This window comes from Sus scrofa, chromosome 6, assembly GCF_054392235.1.
Source record: "Sus scrofa isolate SSC_HxYL_T2T_F1_AM1 chromosome 6, Sscrofa_HxYL_maternal_Yorkshire_Landrace_v2.0, whole genome shotgun sequence".
Taxonomy (NCBI): domain Eukaryota; kingdom Metazoa; phylum Chordata; class Mammalia; order Artiodactyla; family Suidae; genus Sus; species Sus scrofa.
Window position 1 is genome coordinate 47,206,517 of NC_139388.1, and position 22,180 is coordinate 47,228,696.

Genomic DNA, 22,180 nt, shown 5'->3' on the forward strand with positions numbered 1-22,180 from the left:
TGCCCCCAAACTGACAGAGCGAGGAAGCCCGCAGGACCGGGTGCCAGGACCGAGCACCAGGCCCTTTCCACTTTGACGTGGGGCCCCGGGTCTTGTCTGTGGGCCTGGCCACTTTCTGGGAGGAACTGGGGTTCTTTGCTGGCCAACTGAGCTGGTCAGGACACCAGTTGGGGAGGCGCCACCCAGGTCCTAGCAAGTCTTCCTGGGGGTAGGTAGGGTGGGCTAGGCCTTGGCCATCACCCCCGACTCGGCCCAGGGTTGGGGCTAAGCAGTGCCAGGGGCTGGAAGCCCGGAGCTGCAAGGTGAGCAAAGACCCCTAGGGGAGACAATGTCCCTTCAGATCCCCACCAACAGCCAGCACCCCCCCAACCACTGGCCATGCCTCGGCCTCACTCTGTCCGCCCCGTCGTCTCCAGTGGGGGTGGGGTAGACAGCCCCCCTGCCCTATTTCCTGGACACCCAGGCCCACCCCACATACCTGGAGGGGCCCACTGTGGGGCGTGGGTGCACAGGGCTCACCCACAGGGCTTACCCCGGCGAGCAACCCCTCCCGGGGGGCCATTCCCCTCCACCCCTCACCAGCCCAAGCCTTCTGCTGCATCTGAAACCCTTATCACTAAAATGACCCATGTTCAAAGCTGAGCAGAACCTTCTATCCCCCCTCTTCCCCCCCCCCCCCCCCCGCCCCGTTAAGCGAGGGGTCAAGGTAAGAGGAAGGGATGTGCCCCTCCCCCAGGGGGTGGGGACTGCTCCCTGGGGGCCTGGTTTTACAGGTAACAGGTGACACATTCCAGGGACTAAAGGTCAAAAAGCATAAAAAGCCTCCTGGGGAGCACTGTCCCTCCCCCCACGCCCCACCCCGTCTGTCCCTGTCTCGTCCTCCGGGATTTACAAGCACAGGTGAATCCAGGTCTTTACTGTCCTCTTTTGCACAAAAGGGGCCCGAGGCCACCCCATCCTGCACTTTTCTGTCTCTAAGTAATAATCCGTCCTGGAGGTGTCTGGATTAATCCTTCTCATGGGGGCTGCTGCTTTTCAAACACACTTGGCACAAGACGTTTTCTTCCTTGGCCGCGAAATCAGCCAAGTCCCGCTGATACTGTCACCTGTCAGGAGCTTGGCTTTAAGGTGTCCTTCTGTGTTTCCCCTTGGGGGCACATGTGAGTCCCCCACCCTTGGGCTGATCTGATCACCAAGCTCTGTTCCCGCTGGACAAGCGAGGGTGTGAGCCCCCGACCCATCGGTCCACTGCTCCTTGGCCTCTGGCGGGCCCCCAGGGCTGGCTGAGGGGGCGGCGGATCGGGAAAGCCCTGCTCTCCGGGTGCCTCCCCTGAAGGCGACAGCTGCTGAGGAGCCCTCACAGCCGCACCAACTAGCTGAGCCATGAGCCGGGGGCCCTTACAGCTTGACCACTTGGGATCTTTTTTTCTGTCTCTTTGTCCTTTTAGGGTCGCACCCGCAGCATACGGAGGTTCCCAGGCTAAGGGTCCAACCACAGCTACAGCCTTCCGCCTACGCCACAGCTACAGCAATACGAGATCCGTCTGCAACCTACACCACAGCTCATGGCAATGCCGGATCCTTAACACACTGAGCGAGGCCAGGGATCGAACCCAAAACCTCATGGTTCCTAGTCGGATTCGTTTCTGCTGCGCCACGAAGGGAACTTCTTTTTCTTCTTTTTCTTTTCATAAATAAAAGCTTCACGGAGGGAGGCAAACCTGACTGCCACGGTTCCCCTGTTTCAGTATGAACTCAGGGTCCTCAGAGGGCCCACAGCCTCCACTTGCCATTTCCTAAACCCTTGGGGAGTCACGGCTCCCGCCACCCCAGCCACAGCCGCCAGGCCCGAACAAGAGCGTCCTCCACACCCAACCAGATGCCAGTGTCCAAGCCAGCTAGGCCCTCCCTGGGGCAGACTCTGCTTCGGGGCCGGGTAGGGGACCTGCTGACATCCCAGGGGCCCGTGTGGGCAGGTGGACGTGCAGGTGGAGGAGGTCAGAGGGGACACGGGGTGACCTGGGGCTGAGATTCCCCCATCCCAGCTCTGCCCCAGCTTGGTGGGCAGCGCCCTTTTCCAGGAGTGACCCTGTGGACCTGATTCCACCTAGAGCCTGACTGAGCACGACGGGGGAGCAGACTCAGGTCCCAGGGCGCAGGACCTGCTCCGCAGAGGCGCCCGGCCGCCCAGCCCCCCGTGCGCCCACGCCAGGTGTGTCCCCCCGCAGGCGCCGCCCCTGCCCTCACCTGGCTTCATGGAGTTCATGACGGCCCGGCAGCTCCGCAGCACCGCCTCGTAGATGGCCTTCTGGTCCTCGGTGAACTTGCCGTTGGCGGGAAAGGAGCACGTGATATCCGAGGCGAAGCAGTAGTACTCACCGCCCATGTCGAACAGGCTGCGGGCAGAGTGGCGGTGAGGCCAGGGGACGCACAGGGGCACCCCCGCCCCCGCCCCGGCCTACTTCCCTCAGGGGCGCTGGGCCCGAGCTTTCTCGAAACACGGCCCATGCAGGCAGCAGCTCGGGGCCCTCTCACCCCAGGGTCTCCGCACGGGGCATCCTGGGAGACCTCCGACTCCAGAGCAGGAAGGCTGTGGGTGTGGGACCAACCCTGCCCACCCACCTCACCCTCCACTGGCCGAGCCTCGGGATGCACGGCGGAGGCGGCTCCCTAAGGAAGGAGCAGAGATGTCCCCAGCCCCGACCTGGCCTCTACACCGGCCCTCCGAGAGACCCTCCCAGGGCCGCCGTGCACCCAGCGTGGGGCACAGCTGCAGCTCATGAGGGGCCGCTCACCAGAGCTGGAGGGGACCTTGAGACAGACACACCCACCCGACAGAAGACGCGGGCTGAGCCGCACTGCCTGTCTCTTGCAGGCCCTGGTGTCGGAGTGAAAACCTAGCTGACAGCTCCGGGGTCCCCTTGGCCAGAGGAGAGTGGCCCTCTCCCCAGTGGGGTGGGACAGTGTGCTCTGCTTGGCCGGCCAAGCCCCCAAGTTGGGGACCTCTTGGCTCCCAGTACCCCCAGGTCACAGGGCAGGAGGCACGAATGGCAGGAGCAGAGAGTGGAAGGAAAGAAGCCCAGAGCTGGGAGTGCAAAGCGGCTGAGGCTGGATGCCGCGGGGACAGACACACGGGCCTGCTGAGTCAGGGGGATGGCCCAGCTGAGCCTGGCCTCCGGACACCCCATGACAGGGCCTGGCTGCAGGGGGGCTGGGAGGGAACGGGGGGCAGGGAGCCTCACCCCCACACCCCTGCCACCTGACTGTGTGCTCATGGCCCCTAGTCACGGGCAAGTCGAGCGAGAATCCTAGCCCGAGCTCCCTCCGTGGTAGGAGGAGACACAGTAAGTGAGGGGCTGCCGGGTCCAGGCCTGATGATGGGGGCCCCAGATGAGAGGAGTGGAGTGCAGAGACGGAGTGGCCTCCTCATCCGGTCCCACCCGGGCACGCACAGAGCAGAGGCCCACTAGCCCCCTGTCCCCTTCTTGGGGTCATAGTCAAGTCATGATGCTGATGGTGACAAAACCGACTGAGGGGCCCCAGTCCAGTGCCAGAGCTCGGGCCCCTGCCGTGTTTCAGAGCCAGATGGGGCGGAGGCGGTGGCAGCGGGCACTGCCCTCTGTGACTGGCTAGAGCCCGGCTCCCCTCCGTGCCTGGCTCCGTCCGTGTAGTGCAGTCTGAGGCCACACGAATCCTGGCAAATCTGAGCCCAGGGGCAGAGCCACGCCTCCCATGACAAGGGCCTCTCACCCAAACCCTAATTCTAATAGTAAACACAATGGCTCAACCAACATTCCAGAGGCTGCCCGTGTGCCTGTCTCTGGGGACCCCGACTCCGCGCCCTTCAAGGGGGAGCAAGCTGATGGCAGCCCCAGCGACTCCACAGAAAGATTTCTAAAGGAAAGGACGCTCTGCTGGAATCCAAAGTCCCCAGTCAGGCACTTTTTAATCTGCTGTCTTTTTTCCAATTGCAAAACACCATAAACAATGTCAACAGTGCAAAAAGCACCAGATAACAACTCAGGTGATTCTTAGGAGCGGGGGAAGAGCTTCCCTGGCACGGCAGGGGATGTCGGATTGGGTCACAGACTCCGGGGAGACCCTGCCTGGGGCAGCCCAACTTGAGGAGACCTGCCCAGGCCTTGTGTGGGAGCTGAGGACCAAACGGTGAGCGGCCCCGGGCAGACACGCCCAGGCATCCAGTCCCCAGACGCTGCAGAGGTAGAGGCACCAGGGTGTTTGGGCTGACAGCTGCCTGCAGGTGTTTACTCAGTCCTCCCTCCAGCTGGCCAGGCAGGCGGGGTGTAGCTTGGCCCTAAACCACAGGGAAACGGAGGCTTTGAACACTGGTCCAGCTAAGTCCCGAGTTGGGGGTTGGCAGTTCAGGGCCCAGGGATGGGCATCTCTGTCCTGGCTGCGGAGCTCAGCCTTCAGGGCCTCCGTGTTTCCCCTTTGAAAAGGCAGGCGGGAGTTCCCATCGTGGCTCAGTGGTTAATAAGTCCAACTAGGAACCATGAGGTTGCGGGTTCGATCCCTGGCCTCACTCAGTGGGTTAAGGATCCAGCATTGCTATGAGCTATGGTGTAGGTTGCAGATGCGGCTCGGCCTGTGTTGCTGTGGCTCTGGTGTAGGTTGGAGTCTACAGCTCCAATTAGACCCCTAGCCTGGGAACCTCCATATGCCATGAGTGCAGCCCTAGAAAAGACCAAAAAGAAAGAAAAAAAAGAAAAAGAAAATAAAATACAGACTCTACTACCACTGGGGCAGGCTGGTGTCCTCTGGGGCCGGCGTGCAGGCAGGCACCTGGAGTGGGCCCGTGGCCCAGGTTCACCCGGGGAGCAGAGCACTCCCCTTTGGGCTGCTCAGAGGCAACAAAGGAAAATGGTCTGTGGTTTGTTGATTTAGAACGTCCAGGAAGGGCCTGAGCAGACAGGACAGAGCCAAGAGTGTGGGCACAGATTCCTGGGGGGCCACCACTTCAGAGGGCGACCTGTAGCAGCACCTGGGGCAGAACATTCTATTGGACCGTGCAGATCTCCAAGAAAACCAGAAATCGTGCTCTTGAAAAAGCCGGGGAGCCCACAAGAGCGCACCAACTGCTGGAGCCATCGGGAGAGCGCCAGCAGGCCTCTTCCCCAGGGCAGACGAGATGCCTGACCAAATCCTCCCTGCTCTCCTCAAAAAAAGAAAGTGGGAAGGGGCATGCTTGGAGTTCCTCTGCCAGCCTGGCTTTCGCGCTCAGATTCTAGAAGACTTCCGCTGTATTTTTTGTTTTAAGATCATCCGCTTTCTGGAGAAGGAAGTGTACACCCAGCCGGCCAGCTCCCTCCTGCCCGGCGATGCGGGGCCACGGGGCTGAGGTCTATTTTCGTGCTCTCAGTTCCCTATCTTTTTCTGCTTTTTTTTTTCTTAAATCCCCCTCCGAGTTCCTACATGCAGAAGTTATTCAGATTCAAGCCATTCTGGAATCCAGGGACGACAGCCATCTCCTTTATAAATCATCTCCCTCCAGCTCCTCCGTGTCCACTCCATCCCCTGACTGCACACTGACGACGCAGGATTCGCTCATACTTTGGCTCAACCCGGAACGCAGGATCCTTCCTCCCCGGCTGCCTGGGGACACCCCCCGGGGACCCTACCAGCTTTGGCCGAGTGGATGCGTGTGATAATCAAAGACATCTGGGGAGATATTACACATCTCCGCGCAACATGCTGGCGTCTCCTGCCTCACACGTGTTCATCTGGTTCTATTTCTGGCTCGGATGAGAGGCTCTGTCTTCCATTGGCTCCTCCTGGGCAGCTTCAGGCCCGGGCTACCTGCCACCACTGGCCCACCCAGGCCCTCCCTGGACCCCCCCTCAATTCCCTTGGCCCCACTGCCGGCAGGCGGCCGATGAGATGGTTCGGCCAGTGATGTGAGCCTTGGGAAGAGTTGGGGGGAAATGCTCCAGTGTTGATACAACGGCCACCGTGCACTTGGCCCGCGGCTGCGTCTGCATCTCCAGGTTGTGGGTCCAGCTCTCCGCTGCCTCTCACGGCAGGTCGGCACTTGCTCACAGACCTACTCACCATGGCGGGAGCATTTCAGACCCCAATGTGCACCCGCCCTAGTCTGCGTCCCAGACCCAGCTGGGGATTTCTGAGCCGGAGGAAACTCCGGCTTCCTGCAGACCTCAGCATGAGACAGAGGGCAATGCCGACCGCTCCCCTGCCTGTTGCTGCGCCGCGGTGGGCAGCCCCTCCAGAAGAGGCCCACTGCTCCTGGCCAGACCTTCCCTGCAGTGCCAAGCCCCAGGTGTGACTGGCGGGGCAAAGGCCACCACTCGGAGCCCTGTGGCTCCCTCAGCGCCACAGGCTCACTCCCCAAGCCGACCCCTCCCCTGTGCCCTCTGGGCATCCCTGTTCCCCAATCCAGCCACAGGGTAGCTGCTCATGCAGGGCCCGGGCAGACAGGAAAGCCACCCAAGCAACCAGCCCTCCCCAGGGTGCGGGGTGACGAGGGCCTGCTGTGCGTCTGCATGGAACTGCTGTTACCTTCCTAGGGGTGACGTGGGGAGAAGCAGAGCACCAGTGTGGGCAGTGTCCCCGGGCCCATCCTGTGGGCGGGACACAGTGGCCGCACACCCCGGGGGGTGCTGCCATCACAGCACAGTGGGGGGCAGGGCCGGGCATCACGGCAGCGGCCTCTGCGGGGGAGGCGGTGAGTCGGTGTCACACGCACGGCACATGCTTCGTTTCACTTTTCCGTAAGCAGTGTCCCATGGTGTCTGCGAGAGCACAGACTGTCTGGACCGGCGCTTTCACACTGTGGGCTGTGACGTCAGCCGCGTGGGGTGTGGGGAAGAGGCACAAACGATGGCACAGGATGGACAGAAACCCTGTGGGAAGGGTGTCTGGTCACTATCTGGATGTCTCTGCTTACACGGTACTGGGTCAGAATGTAAAGCCTGCCTCAACCCGGTCAGCAGGTTGAAGGCCACGGCCACTGGTCTGCACCGACGGCTGACCAAGGTCTGTGCCTCACCCCCGCCCCCTGAGAGTAGTATCTTGCCCGCAGGACGGGAGCATGTCCTTAAGGCCATAAGGCCATCAAATGCTCAGGATGGGGCTGGTCTGAGACAACCGAGTTGAGTTCTCTCTGAGGAGACGGTGAGGTGGCGGGTCTGGGCTGGGTCTGGCCTCAGGGAGACAGGCCTGGAGGTGACACTTGCTCTCTAAAGATGACTGAGACCTCAGGCGCCAGAACGAGTGGGGGCTGGGCGCCCCTCAGTGGGGCAGCAGGGAGCCCCAGATACAGACTCGCCCCTCTGTGGGGCAGCAGCACAGCAGCAAACTTAGCAGGCGGAACTGTCCCATCGCTGCCTGAGGGGCCCCCCTGAGAGGCGGGCACCCTGCAGCCTGTGGGGGAGGGGCGGGGTGTCTGTGACAGAGACACAGGCCCCTGCCTGAGGCACAGCGGCCCAGGACAGAGGGTTGAGGTGGGGCGAGCTTCCCCAGGAGTTTAAACTAAGGTCTAGTCCCCAACAACCTGCAGAATTAACAGGGAATTAACTCGAGAGAGGGGCAGGGATTGCTGGCAGGTAACGGAGGGGCTGGCGGGGAAGAGCCTGCCCGGGCCATGCCCTCTCAAGGCCTGGCTCCTCGTCTGCGGGAGGAAGCCAAGGAGCAGCAGGGAAGCCTTGTAGAGAGGGTCTGATCCCGCCTCGGCTCAGGGAGCAGTGGCACATATGGCCCACCCACCACTGACACGTGCAGGTGTCTTCTGGGGCCCCCTGGGAGGAACAAGGCAGCCCTGACTTCTGTGGGCTTTGGTCCCCATGAACTGTGTCAGCCCTCTGCCAGTCAGCAGGGCAAGGCCAAGGCTCCAGGCCGACCACCATGAGGCAAGGAGACGGGAGGGACAGCCGTCCCTGGATAAGTCCCAGGATGACACGGGCTGGCTGCTGAGCACGTGCTGGGACAGGCTTCTCCCCCACTAAGCCTCTCCCATCCGGAGCCCCAGGACACCAAGACAGCGCTAGCAGGGATGAGCCAGACCAGCGTGTCCTGAGGCAATGCTGCCCTCTTCTGGCCAGTGCTGGGAGGTACGGCTCGCCACCCACCAGCCACATCCCATCAGCTGCTGGGCAACCCAGCCTGGGCATCCTTAGACTAGGCCGCCTGGAAGGTTCTGAGAGGAGCCATGGGGTATCCCGCCCCAGGAACCACTCCCCCTGCCACCTGATCAGATGGTGGGAGAAGGAGGAGATGGCAGGTGAGGAGGGGTATCCAGGCTGTTTTACAAATCAGGGCCCACTGGAGGCGCACGCTGGACCCTCCCCACCTTCCACCTCTGCCCCCCAGAGGGAGCCTGTTGGGCCCAGGGGAGGTGGGGAGTCCAGTACTGTAGTGGGCCCAGTTCTGGCTGCACTGCTTCTGGGTGGACCTAAACACGGACCGCGGCGCTCCCTGGTGGCCCATGGGCGGTGCACCAGCCCCCCTTAGAGACTCTGGTTCCCAAAGCCCAGGCTGGTTTTGGGGGACAGGACAGTGATGTGGAGTCAGAGGGCCTCTGCCCCCCCCCCCCCCGCCGCCGGCTACACCTGGGCTCGCATGGCTGATCTGGCAGGGAGGGATCTTCTGGGCTCCTTCCCAGGAAGGGCCTCTCATGATGTCAGACCATCCCATGTGAACTTGGTGAGTGTTTATTACAAGTAGGCCACACTTTTTTTTGGGTCTTTTTAGGGCCGCACCCACAGCATATGGAAGTTCCCAGGCTAGGGGTCCAATCGGGGCTGCAGCTGCCGGCCTGTGCCACAGCCACAGCCACCCCAGATCCGAGCCGTGTCTGCGACCTACACCACAGCTCACAGCACCGCCGGATCTTCACCCACTGAGTGAGGCCAGGGGTGGAACCCACGTCCTCATGGATGCTAGTTGGGTTCGCTAACCACTGAGCCGCGATGGGAACTCTGGGGTCACGCTTTGTAACTCTGTTTTAGGAGGTCTGTCTGCATCCTTCAAACAAAAATGGAAAGCAACCCACAGCTTCTCTAGGACAGTGTCTTGGTGATGAGGTTCACGGTGAACCCCGAGGGCCAGAGCAGGAGAGGGCTCTCGGAGGCAAAAGCGAAGCCCCGAGAAGCCCCACAAGAGGCCTTGTGCCTCTGAAGCAGCCGAGAGGGAGGGCGGAGGGGATCTGAGGCCACATCAAAGTCCAGTTCCCACCTGAGCATCCAGGCAGAGCAAGTGGGGCAGCATCCAGCTGAGAGACGCAGGGAGGGGCCCGAGGGTCTGGCGGGGGAGGAAGAGCTCCTCGGAACACCCTTCTCAGCTCTGGTGATGCATCTGACGTGGGCTAAGTACCAGCGCGTCTGACTTACAGGTCCCGAGTCCCTGGCCCAGCTCCTGAGAGGCGCCTGGTACTGGAAGGGCAGAGGGGTGGAAGGTGGCCCTGGCCAGCTTCAAGCTCTACCTGGCACACGTCTCGGAGACAGTTTGAGGGCCAAAAACATGGAGCAGGCAGGTCACATGACCCCAGAGCAGTCTCAATAAACTGGGCTCTGCCTGCGGCTCTCGCCTCAGGTCGGGTCTCTAGGGCGGAAGCAGCTGCTGGAAGGCAGGCCTTAGGGGCACGGGTGGGTTGCTGGCTCTGGGGAGGCCGCCGTGTGGCAGCTCTCTCCCGCTGAGGGTCCCCTGTGCTGGTCCCCACACCCCACACAGTGGCCATCAGTGAACCCGCCCAGAGCTGGGTGCTCTCAGCCCCGGTGGCTGACGGAGAAACTGGGGCTCGGAGGGGTGACCCCTCAGCCAAAGAGGGGGAGACAGGGGCTTGAACGGGGGACCCTCTGTGATCATGGTCAGACAGCGGGCACCTCTGGGACTGGAGCGAGAAAGGGATGCGAAGGGCTGGCAGCCCATCAACACCCATTTCCCCGTCATCTCTGGTGGAGTCTGGCTACCCTGGACCAGTTCTGGCCCCTGGGGAGCCCCATTCCTAAACGTTAAACTGTCTCTGGGGCATTTGCACCCCACATCCAGGACTAAGACCTCGAGCGTACCTCCCCCATGGGCACAGGAAAACTGTCACGGCGCTGGGGGCCGCTCAGCTTCGGGACACACTCTGCGCTCCACTCTTATTTTGGTTTCTTACCTGATGATGAAGTATCGTGACTTTTATGTTGGGGTAACAGAGTGATTTATTATTTACCGAACACAGGAGGCCCTCGGCAGATCAATTTCAATAAAACAATGGATTATAAATGCCTTCAGCAATCTGGCAGTAGCAGTAATCAACAAAACATGTTGTTCTAAATGCTGCATGATAAATGGACTATAATAAACTCATAATTATTCTACTGGCTACATTTCAAAGTTAGCATTAGAAAAATAAAATCACCAGTTTGGGCTTGGCATTAACATCCGTGGGATTCCCTGGATCACTCCTGTCTCTAAAGCTGCAACCAGGAGACGCAGGTGCCAGGCGCTGCCTAGGAGGCTCGAGGCCATGGCATCTAGACTTGTGGAGGCCTGGTGCCTGGTGCCCCCAGTAAGCCAGGCCCCATGGCGTCAGGAGTCCCCAGAACACAGCCTCTCATGGGACGAGGACTCTCTTGGGATGGATAAAGAGGAGAGGGGGAAGCAGCCACTTCCTCTGGGGTGGGCCGAACTCACAGAGAAGAAAGCCTCGGCCTGTACAGTCCTGCCGCAGGGCCCTCCAGCAGGGACAGCTGGGCCTCTGCCTCGGTATGGGGACTGGGTTCCCATGCCTTGTCCTCCTGGCCCAGCCAGAATGGGTCATAAGTGTTAGGATAAGTTCCAGGAGGCCCGAGTCGCTGAAGACACCGGGTGGCCTCCTTTTGGGGCCACCAGCGCCTCAGCCGGGGCCCAGAGGGCAGGCCGCCTCCTCCCCTTAGTCTCCAGCTGCGTGAAGTCAGAGGCAGCGGACACCCCCTCCCCCAAGCCCTCTGGCTCTGCACCTGCACGCTCCTTGTGTTTTGTCACCTCGCCTACACATGGGAGGGGAGGGGAGGGGGAGACACCCACCTGTGGGAGCTGGCCCTGGCACCAGGCACGGCGGAGAAGCCTGCCAAGGTCACTGCATGCCCTTGGCCCCTGCACCAGGAAGGATGTCGGACACCCTGGGAGGGCTGCGGTGCGTGGCCGTGCCTCTGTGTCCACGTTGGGTGTCCCCCTCTGCGTGCTCCCATCCCTGCCCTGCCAGCCCAGGACCCTGGGAGAACGCCCGGGGACTGGTAGGCCCTACACCCTGCTGCCGCCCCCCATGGGGCTGGATGCTATGTGTTCTCTCCACCGACAGAAAGTAAACTGAGGCTCAGAGAGGGAACAAAGAGGCTGCGTTTCCTCCCAGAAGGCTGAGCAGGGTTCCTGCCAACAGGGCCCGAGCCAGAACATCCTGTCCAGCAACCGACCTGGGTGAGGAGACACTGCGGCCAGTCGGGTGCCTGGTACCCTGGGTTTGGACGGGTTTCCAAAAATACTCAGCAGTGACAGCTGAGAACAGAGCGTCTCTTGGCGCATGTCCCCTGGTGGCTGTGTGCCAGGGACCCCTGTGTGCAGCCTACCCCACGCCCTGCGTGTGGCTGGGTCCTGGCCAGCATGGGGGTGTAACTCGAATGCCAGCTTGGGGACTGTGCCTAGCAGGGCGACATGCATGACCTGAGCAGAGCACGGCCCTGACCAGAAGCAGCTGGGGGACCAGGCTCAGGTGCCTCGGGGACAGGAGCGAAAGGCATCAAAGGGCCTGGTGGGACAGTGTGCACACGCCGCCCACCCTGACTGCAGGTTGGTGACTACCGCACGACGTCTGTAGCTCAGGCTAGGTGGCCCTGTGTGGCCTGCGGCCTCTGGATGGCTCTCAGTAGCCCACAGCAGCCTGGACTGGCCCTGCCTGACATCTGGTGATGGAGAGAGCAGGGGAAGAGTGCCCGTGAGCTGAGGACAGAGCCGGTCCAGGCCAGCGAGGCCCCTGCCAAGGCCAGAGTGGCCGCACAGAGAGCTGGGGCACACGCCTGCTGGGAGGCCTCCACGCCGGGGGTCTGGAGGTGGGGGGGGGGGCGATGCCGCTCACCGGGCAGCCTCCATCAGAGGGTTGGATGCTGTAGGTCCTGCCCACACCTGCTTGGTCACAGCTCCACGAGGAGTGGTGAGCACATCCAACTGCTCAGCACAGCCCTGCAAATAGCCTCGGGGGCCAAGCACCACCTCCGACCTCCTGAACTAATGGCCGCTCACGCCAAGAAGACCCGAGGCAGAGGCTGGTACGCTCAGAGGGTGGGGCCTCCCTCGGGTCGTCCCTGCTCTAAACGGAGAAGCCTGCCCTCCCAGCACTGAGCCAGAGATGTGCGCGTGGTGGGTGCTGGGCCACCACACAGGCCCTTGTCTGAGGCGGTGCCTTACCCCCACAGCACAGGGTCCCCCGGGCCCCTCTCTCGGTGCCTCACTGGTCCTGGAGAGGAGGCACCGTGCAGGCCAGCGGCTCTGGCAGGACAGTCTGGGCCCAGAGCAGACCTGGGGTCTCTACTGTAGTCTGGCTTCTCAGGGCGGGTCCAAGAGGCCCTGGTCAGTCCCCCTCGGGGCTGAGTCCCACCATGGCCCCGCTGTTCCCACACAGAGCCGGAGTGGCTCGGGGGCTGGCCTCACTCACCACATGTCCCCGTCCTGGATGGTCCGGTCGTTGGGGGCCCCGGCGTGTCCGTAGTGCAGCACGGCCGAGTTCTCACCACTGCAGAGCATCAGGCAGAAGTCAGCGGCCCATCCTCAGCCAGCAGGCCCTGGAGGCTGGCGCCCTGATCCCCTGCCCCAGGGGGCAGTACCGTCCACCCTGCAGCAGCGCCCAGGGCTGGCGGGGCCAGGTCCACAGCCTGAGGTGGGGGCAGGTGGCCCTGGCACCTTGCAACCACACGGCTGGTGGCCAACCTCTCGGCTCGTGCCAGTGTCACCTGCAGCGTTTCCTGAATGCTGCTCAAGTAGGTGCCCTTGGGGCTGGGGATGTGGGCCTGCAGGCCCAGGCAAGGGGCCCCAAAGAAGCCCTCATTTCCTGGTGGCTAAAGGCAGAGGGGAGGCCCAATGGGAAGGGCCCAGGCTGTGTCGGAAGCTGCCAAGGTCTGCCGGCGGGGGCCAGAGACAGCCAGCCAGCGGCTCTTCGCCTCTCTGCCTGAGAGCGCTTCCCTAATGAGCGATGCCTTTAAGAAAAAAGGACTTTTAAGTCTGTCCAAAGGAAAAAAAAAAAAAAACCCACCTGGGTGTAATATTTATGGCCCCGTTCGGGAGTCTCAGGAATCATAAAAGTAGAAATAATGATTTTTCTCTCCATCCACCAGAGAAGAACATCTCCAAGGACTGAGATGTTCACATGTATTATTCATGCGCCAAGGACGTGCACATCAGCAGAGCTGCTGGCTCCAGCCTGGCTGTGCAGAGGCCAGAGGCACTGACCCCAGGGAGCACAGGGAGATCAGACGGGGGGGAGCCTGGGGGACGAGGGGGCCACCCACAGCCAGGATGTGCCCCTCCAAGACACCTACAGCGATCCAGACAGACACCCGGCTGTGCACGCTCATGGCCACGAGCTGCCCCTGTATTCACCGTCATTTCCATCCTGTGCCTCCAAGCTCACCCTGCCAAGTGCAGGCGCACACAGGACGTGTACCCCCAGCCACAATGTGCCACACATGAACACGCCTAGAGTGACACCTCCACCACAGAGCCCCCAGCCCACCCACAGCTGTGCTGTTCCATGCATACACACACACACACACACACACACACACACACACACACACACACGGCCTCTTGCACTGGGGCAGCTCCTTCTGCCCCCACTGCACACCGAAGCCCAGGTCCCAGCCTGAGGCTAGGAGTGTGCCCATGTGGCGGGGGCAAGGGGGGCAGCCGTGGGAGGAGCTGCCAGCTGGAGATGGGAAGGGAGGGCAGGGCGTGGCTGGCAGGCTCCCCTCTTTGCAGAAGCAACCTCTGCTCCCAGAGCCTCAGGCGGGGAGAGGGACTTCTAGGCTGAGGTGGGCTCTGCTGTGGGCATGGGAGCAGACAGGTGCGTATAGGCTGGAGGAACAGCGGGGTCCCTCCCTCTCCCCCACCCTCTTCCTGAGATCATTCCCATGTGGCCGGGAGGCCCTCTTACCTGCCACAGATGCAGGTGTAGGAGCTGTGGCGCATGCCGCCCCGGGAGTAGCAGTAGTGCTCGAAGAGGCTGTGGGGAAGGAAGCAGAGTCAGGGTGGAGGGGTCGGAGTTCGCAGGCCCCCTGGCCCCCGCAACTCCTCAGCCCGGCCTTTGCTCTTTGGAAGGCCTGAGCTCCCGTGTGGCTCTGTGAGGCTGGCAGCCTGGGGGTCAGCCACAGGCCACAGACATACAAAGCTCAGCCCACAGAGGGGACAAGGCTGCCAGATCTGCTTCCAATGCCATGGCGCTGCCCAGCCTTGCAGGCCCCATCAGGAGGATAGCCCTGGTCCTCCGAGGAAAGGAGCCAGGGTAGGGGGGCCTCCTGTTTCTGCAGGGGTGCAAGGCCACATGCTATGCCACCGGGAGGGGTTGGATGCACAGCCGGGGGCGGGGGGACAACACACGAGCTCTCCCAGCCCCAGGACTAGATTCAGTTGAAGCCCTGAGCCTGACCTCAGGGAGGGGTGGATGCAGGGAGGGGAGAGCAGCAGCCGCTGGGTTCTGGCCTGGAAGATGGACTTGAGGGGCAGGCCTGCAGGCAGACAGAACAGGGTTGGGTAGGCTCCAGGGAGGGAGCAGAGGCAGGGTCTGGGGGCAGGCCCAGCTTCTCCCTATTTGCGACAAGCAGCAAAAACTGGTCAGCCCCTGGACAAGCTCCCACCCTGAGCAGGGGAGGCCAGGAGCAAGGTCTGGAGAGAAAGACGAGCCTCCAGAGTGGGCAGCCAGTAGCCACCTGCAGGCTGAGTCCAGAGAGAACCGAACCAGGGGAGAACCCCAGGAGCTCGGAGGTCAACAGAGCCCAGCAAGCCCGGGAGTGTGACAGTGGAGGTCAAGGGGTGAGCCAGCCTTCGTGGCAGCTTGGGCCTCGCCCCCTCCCCCTGGGGCAGGTGCTTGAGGCAACCGCGGCGGGTGGGGGACTGGAAGCACCGCATCAGTAACACAACCAGCTGAACTTCCGGGAGACCTCGCTGCTGAGAGCCAGGACCCCGTCCCTCCCCCCACCATATGCCCCAGGACCTGAGGGTGGGAGATGGCCTGGGCATGGGATTCGGTGCTCCGAGGGCCTGGCATGGCCTCTGCAGAACACAGACCGGGAGGGGGACGAGGGGGGCGGGCTACCCTCCACCTTCCCTGAGGCCTGGGCAACAGCTCGAGTCCAGCCTTCCGGATGGCCCCGGTTGAGGACCGTGCCCAGCTGGACCCCACCCTCTCCGCTGACCACCAGGGCAGCGGGAGACGGACCGCGGGGCTGTGCTCAGAACACCGAGGCCGCCCGCGGGGCCCGCTAAGTGACAATCCCGCCCTACATGTTCGAGGCCTGTTTTAGAGAATGTCTGTACGGAGGAGTCTAATCTTCCAGGCACTGTAAACACAAATTATGTATAATTGTTATGATTGGGTATTACGGGGCTGTTATGCAGGAACGGTTGTGCTATATTCAATCAGCCTTCAGACTTGCTTTTACAAATCTCGCAGGATAATTGGGTATCTGCAAGTGAAATATTTCCTCAACACAAAGGATTTCAAGAGCTGCCAAGGAGGCAAGGAAAGCCGCGTACGGCAACAGCCGCCCCCATATTCGCGCTGGGAGCACTCAGGCGGCTGCCACCAACTTCAGCCTGTCTCCGAGGCCTCAGGATGGCCATGCCAGGTCAAGGCCCCGAGGTGGCTCCACACAGCCTGTCTAGATGCAGAGCCCCAGACACCAGACTCCGCACAGCAGCCCACGGCAAGTGGGGAACACGACAGGCCATGGGGCCTCGGGCACCCCGAGCCTGGGGGATGCAGCCCTGCCGGGACAGAAGTGGGCCTCAGAGGCAGCAGCTGCTCTCCAGGTGATGGGGCCAGCAAGCTTCTGCTGGGGTGAGGGACAGGCAGGGGGGCCGGGAGGGGATGAACAAAGCTTCACAGCAGCTTGAGGACACGGAGTGGGGCTGGTTCCCTGCCTGCAGCCAGTCTCAGCAGCAGGTGTCTCGCTGCCCTATAATCTATGCAGTAGGAATAGGCTGCACCGCAGGCCCCAGCTTCCGTTGAAGTGAAAAGCCTTTTAGAGTAAAAGGCATGGCTCACAGAAGGGCCAGACCCAAGAAGGGCCGACCCAGTTTTCATCTGCAAACTGCAGCCTGGGTCACTTACGCCAGCCAACCATGCAGACTGCATGCCCACGAGGAAGGGCTAGAAAGAGGAGGGGAAATGCCACATGCTGGAAACTCACTCTACCTTGAGAAGGTTTAAGTCTTTCCTTCAACCTTCAGCACCTCATTTTGCTTCAAGTGAACCTGACTGACAGGATACGAGGACAAACTAATGCTTTGCTGGTGTAACAGGTGGATGCAATGGGCCCCGTTTTCTGCTCACACGCTTCAGGGGCCCCCTCCCTGGGACCTCAGCCCTGGACCGTGGACTCCCACGTCTAGTTTGGGAGCAAGTGCAGTGGCCCAGGGCCCTGAGTCTGACACCGTTCTTTCTTTCTTTCTTTAAGGGCCACACCCGTGGCATATGGAAGTTCCCAGGCTAGGGGATGAATTGGAGCTGCAGCTGCTGGCCCACACCACAGCCACAGCCATGCCAGATCCTTAACTCACTGAGCAAGGCCGGGGAGCGAACCCATGTCCTCAAGGGACTAGTCAAGTTCTTTACCGCTGAGCCATGACGGGAACTCCCCTGACATACTTCTGACTCAAAGGGGTCAGGAGTGAGGACGCTCCACACTGGGACCGTCCTGAGGATCCCTCACAGTCAGAGCTTGGCAAGAAGGGGCCTCAAGGACAGAGCACAGCAGCAGAACCACCGCGGTCCCACTGGACGGTTCACAGACCAGGCGGCAATGAGAGGGGAGACCTTGATAGACCTTTATGGAAAAAAAAGGTTGAGAAAGACCCCGATAGACCTTTATGGAAAATAAGGCAACCTGTGAGCCAGGTGAGGGTCCAGCTGACATAACCGGAGGGGCCTGACTACTGAAGACACCTGCCTATGGCCACCTTCGGCTGTGAGCCCCCAGTCAGCCCCAGCTGGGGCCCCACTGAGATGGAGGCAGAGGGCACAGCCGGAAACCCCCCCACCCCAACATTCAGAGTGATGATCAAATATAATAAGCAGACCCACGTCCACAGGGCAGGAAGGAGAGGTTGGCCAGAAGAGAAGAGGGAGCTTGCGGTCTCGTTGACCTGGAGGCCTGGGTGTTCACTGCCACGTGGGGACAGTGACGGGGCCTTGGGCAAACCAGAGGTTGGAACTGAGACCACCCCCCACATAAAGCGGAAGCCTGGCCAGACTTGGAGAAAATTCGCCGGCATCTGAGGAGGCAATCAGGACGCTTTCCTGGGCTCTGGGAAAAAAATAATGACCATTTCCTCAGAGCTCACAGCCTAAGCCTGTCCTCCACGAGGTTCAGATGGGAACAAACTGTATGGTTTGGAAACCCCGAAGGCAGGAATTGAACAAAAGAACTCAGTCCCTGGCTGGTGATGCCCGGAGCCAAACCGACAAAGTCAAACTGGGCAGCCACACACTCAACCCAGGCAGGACGGCTACAATCTGCGCACACACACACACACACACACAAGGACACACAGGCGCCTCCACGTACACACGTATATACACACCCCCACAGGCTGAAGATGAACTCACACTCTGAAAATAGTCTGCAAGAGCTGTCAGCCGCAGCAAACACCAGGGCTTCTGATGTCAGAACCGTCAGAGAGACTCTCAACACGTAAGATAATTAACACCTAAAAGTACAGCATGAAAATGGAACAGGCAGATTTTACAAAGAATCAGCAAAGAACTAGAAACGACCAGTCTTGCTGCTGTCATCAGAGGACAGCAGACAGGAAGACAGGCAGCAGCTCCAGAGACCATCCGGCTGCCCTCTTAAACCACTGGACGCCCACGTGCAGTGCAGGGGCCAGGCTGGTCCTGAGCACCCCTCCTCCCTCCGCTCATCTGGACGGAGGCTGGGTGGGGGGCACCCCGACGAGGTGACAAGGCGCATGGTCTGCAGCCTCCCCCAGCAGCAGGAGGGGCTTCCTGATGACCGAGGGACGGGCAGGGTCTGCCCGCGTCCCTGCCGCCCGCCTCGCAGTGGTCCCCAAAGCTCCCCGGCATGGCCATCCCTCCAAAACCCTTGCCTACAATTTCTCCCAAGCGAGACGTGGGCAGAAAGTGCTTTGTATCCAGGCATAAATGATAAGCTTTAAGTAACTTGGGAGAGTCTGTGCTTTGAATAACGGCGTGGATGGAGCTCCTGCGGTGACAGCGGGCAGGCCCATTCGTCGGTGCCTGGAGACGAGTGACGGGGCAGAGACAGCAGATCCTGAGCCCTGGATCTGCAGGAACCTCCTTCCTGTCCAGGGACAATACTTCTGGCCTCCCCAGGGGCCTGCAAATCCAGCCCATGCAGCCATCTGGGGCACTCGGCTCAGCTTCTGCCCTCTGAGGCTTACCATCTGATGAGGAGATGGCCACAGCCTCAGAGAGACGCATTAGCTGCCCAAGATAATGGCAGGAGAGCTGGCCCAGGCCACAAGGATGGCCGGGCTCTCAGCGCCAGAGTAAGCACTGGATGAGGTCAGCTGGGGCTGTGGGTGACATCAACCACTCTTCCCTGTTCCAGGTGGGCCTCAATGCATGTCAGGTTCCCAGGAGGCTGAGCCAGGAACGGGAGTGTGGAAGGGAAGATGGGACAGGGTGGCCGAGACCACGTGGATAAGCAGAGGGTCTAGGAGAGCAGGCAGCTAGGACATAGGATGAAGGTGGGCAGGGGCCCGAGCGTGTGGTCCTTCTGCAGGAAGGGGGTACTGGGACTCAGTGGTGAACTGGGGCACTGTCCTGTCCTGTCCCTCTTGTCCTCAGGCATCCTGGTTAGGAAAGACAGGGCACACCAGGGAGCCACCACTGAGGCGCCCCATGTATTTTAAGGGAGCAAGTAGCATCACAGGATCTGACATCAAGCAGGGGTCGACGTAAAGCCTTGGACTAAACCCGGACATGCATTATTAATAAAACCAGGGCTCAGAGCATAGCTTCAAGGCTCAGGCTGCACCGATGTGGCACCACCAGAGACACAGGACCATCTGCAACCTTGGCCGGACTGGGGACGCTGCCACCTTCCCACCTGGGACCTCCCACAGGTCCACAAGAAAGACTCAGCAGCCACCTGGAGCAGCTGGCGTTCAGGACAACCGCTCCCAGAAGAGCTGGTTTCCTACTTTGCTGATGAGGAAACTGCGGGCCAGGGCAGTGATGGGCTTGGGTCAAAGAAGCCCCTGAATAGATCCCTTTGATCTTGGAGTCCACTGGGGTTTCTGAGCCCAAAGCCTCCAAACCTCAGGTCTATCAGCAGTGGGAGTCCTGGAAGAGCACGTGCCTGGGCACGGCAAGGCCCTGTGGTCCCTAAATGCTGGTGGCAGGTGGTGTTTCCAGGGCCCTGGCCTCCCTTCTGTGCGTGGGGGCCCTGCCTGAGCGGAAACACATCTGCCAGGATGAATGGTCCACGATCTCAGGGCCGGTGCCCCAGGCGGGCTGGTGGAAAGCAGAAGCTCCAGCAGAGGCCCCCAGGGTGCAGAGACCCTGGGAGGGGAGAGCCCACCCACCAGAGACAAGGGTAGGAAGACAGCATGATCAGGGCAGGAAGCGGGGGGGCAGTGCCAGGGAGAAGCTTCTCTCTCTCCTCCCAGGAGCAGCCTTATCAAGGTACGAGATAATTAGCATTTTAATTGGATAATTGGGAATTCTGAATTGCCTATCTTGTATGAGGCATAACTGAGGACGTAACATGACATTCAATTAACAAATATTCCCCTTTTTTCTTGGCATGCTTGATTAGGCGGAGTTCTTGAGCCCCTCGGTATCAGTTCCTGTAGAAAGCACCATATCCTTTGAGCTGTCAAAGCCGTGGCTGCATCAGACTGCTAATAAACTTCAAATGTAGATACGTATGGAAGAGATTTTAGGAATGTTCTACACAAAGAGAAAAAACACTTAAAATCACCCATAACTTTACCCTCCAGAAATAACCTCTATCACATATTTTGTTGAATATCCTTCCAATTTTTAAATGCATAAACACTGATTTTTAAAATAATTATTATTTTAAATAATATTATTTTTAAAAAGACACCTCTTGACATCTATACAGAAAAGGACCAAAATCCTAAGGACCGGGCACAATGGCCTGTCACAAAGTGAGTGTCCCTGTGCCCAGCACCCCGAGGCCCCTCCTCCTCACCATAGGGAGCCTGACTTCTAAGACCGCAGGTTAGTTTCACCTGGTTATGAACTTGATGCACGTGGGACTGAACGAGGAGACCCCTCTGAGTCTGGCTTCTAGCGCTGCTCCATGTCACGCTGGTAACCCTACCTCCCCGCCCCCCCCAGTTCCCCACTGGTGAGTCATTGTCACTTGCTTCTTCCCATTGCTGGCAGTGCGCCACTGGATGAGGGGGCGCCATCCTCCAGTGGGGGAGCATCCCTGCTGTTTCTGGATCGTCGCCATCGTGGGTGCCGAGGACACCCTCGAGCGTCGCTCGGGGCATGTGCAGGCGCACCTCCGAAGCCAGGAGTGGAAATACTTCATGTCGCTGGGCTTTCTTGTAGGTTCAGCTTTAGCAGGTAAAGCCAAATAGTCTTTCCAGGTGGCTGGATCCACGTGTTCCCCACTTTTTCTACATCATGCCTGTGCATGGAGCCCAAATGAGCTGAGGAGGCTCTGCGAGGACCAGGGGCCCCACCAGGGTCGGGACAAGGGCTGGGACGTCCCAGGCAAGGTTCCTCCTAAAGCAAAAAAGTTGCTCCTGTCAACAGGTACGTGTCTCCACTATGGCCACCGTGTCCAGAATCGGTCACTCCTCCCCAGCAACGCTGCTCATCCCTGCTGTGGGCCACCATCTTCTCTTGCCGGGTGGATGGGGGTGATGGGGGCGCTGGCTCCTCTCTTCAGCCGTGGTCCCCTGCCACGTAGGTAGGCTCCCGGGACTCCTCTGCTCAAACCCTGCCTTCCCCCAGCTCCTCCCATCTTCTCCACCTGGTTCCTTGCTACTCATGGGACTGCCAGCCACGTTCAGGACCATCCTGTTCCCTCTGCCTGGAACATCTGTCCCCAAGGTCCCCAACTTGCTCTCGCTCCTTCAGGCTTCTCCTCAGGGACGCCTGTCCTGAGTCCCCTGGGCAAAGAATTCTCCCTCCCCCTTCGCCCTCCCCTCCCTCTGACCTCTTATCCATCCCCCCTCCTCCTGCATCCATCCATCCTCTCTCACCTCCCACGGGCTGGGGTTTTGTCTACTTTGTAGCATCTCCGGAGCCTGGAACCGTGCCTGGCACACAAGTGGTTTTCGGCACATCTCTGTTGAAGGACTGAATAAGTCATCAGTGGCATGAGGAGGCCCAGAGCCTATAATTTACTTCGCCGATTTCACGCTGTGAGATATGCAGGTTGCTTCCGCCTCCGTGTTACGATGGACACGCGTGGCCATAGGCCATCGCACTGTCTTCGGGCTAAACTCCTAGAAGGAGACTTCCTGGGCACAGGCACATTTTTGAGACCCAGGACATGTTCTAAAGGGACCCTATCAGGATTTTCAGGGTCCAGGCCTGTGTCACACAGGGTCTGTTTGCCCCCCAGATGTGGATCTGGTAGGAAGACAGAAAGCATTGTGCTGTTTTACTAGCTGGCAAGTCCGAACATGCTCCTACGTTTATTTCCCTGCATATCTTCCTGCTTCTATTTAGAATGTTTCTCTTTTCCACACTGATCTTCAAGGGGTTTAAAGATGAAGGGTATTAGCAAGTGGTTTTGTCCCTACACGGCAAGCAGCTGGCCTGTGGGGACCTTCTCCGATACCCTCCTTGTCTGGAAGAAGAGGTGCCTGGGGCAGGCGCTACAGACACAGGCAGGACACGACTGGCTCCCAGGATGATGACAACACACAAGGTGAAATCTGGATCCCGAAGCACCTGGCTCAAGTGGAAGATTCTAGCTGTGTAAATCCAGACCCTTTG

The 22,180-nt window shown here is 60.2% G+C and overlaps 1 protein-coding gene across 1 annotated transcript in view; it reads right to left on the reverse strand.

The window, feature by feature from the left end:
- PEPD (peptidase D) overlaps positions 1 to 22,180 on the reverse strand; it is a 113,276-nt gene that overhangs the window by 9,780 nt on the left and 81,316 nt on the right. Inside the window, exons 10-12 of the mRNA XM_005653273.4 lie at positions 14,141 to 14,209; positions 12,647 to 12,724; positions 2,248 to 2,396 (exon numbers count right to left, since the gene is read on the reverse strand). Coding sequence (XP_005653330.2) covers positions 2,248 to 2,396; positions 12,647 to 12,724; positions 14,141 to 14,209 — 296 coding nt within the window. The remainder of the gene's footprint in view (positions 1 to 2,247; positions 2,397 to 12,646; positions 12,725 to 14,140; positions 14,210 to 22,180) is intronic.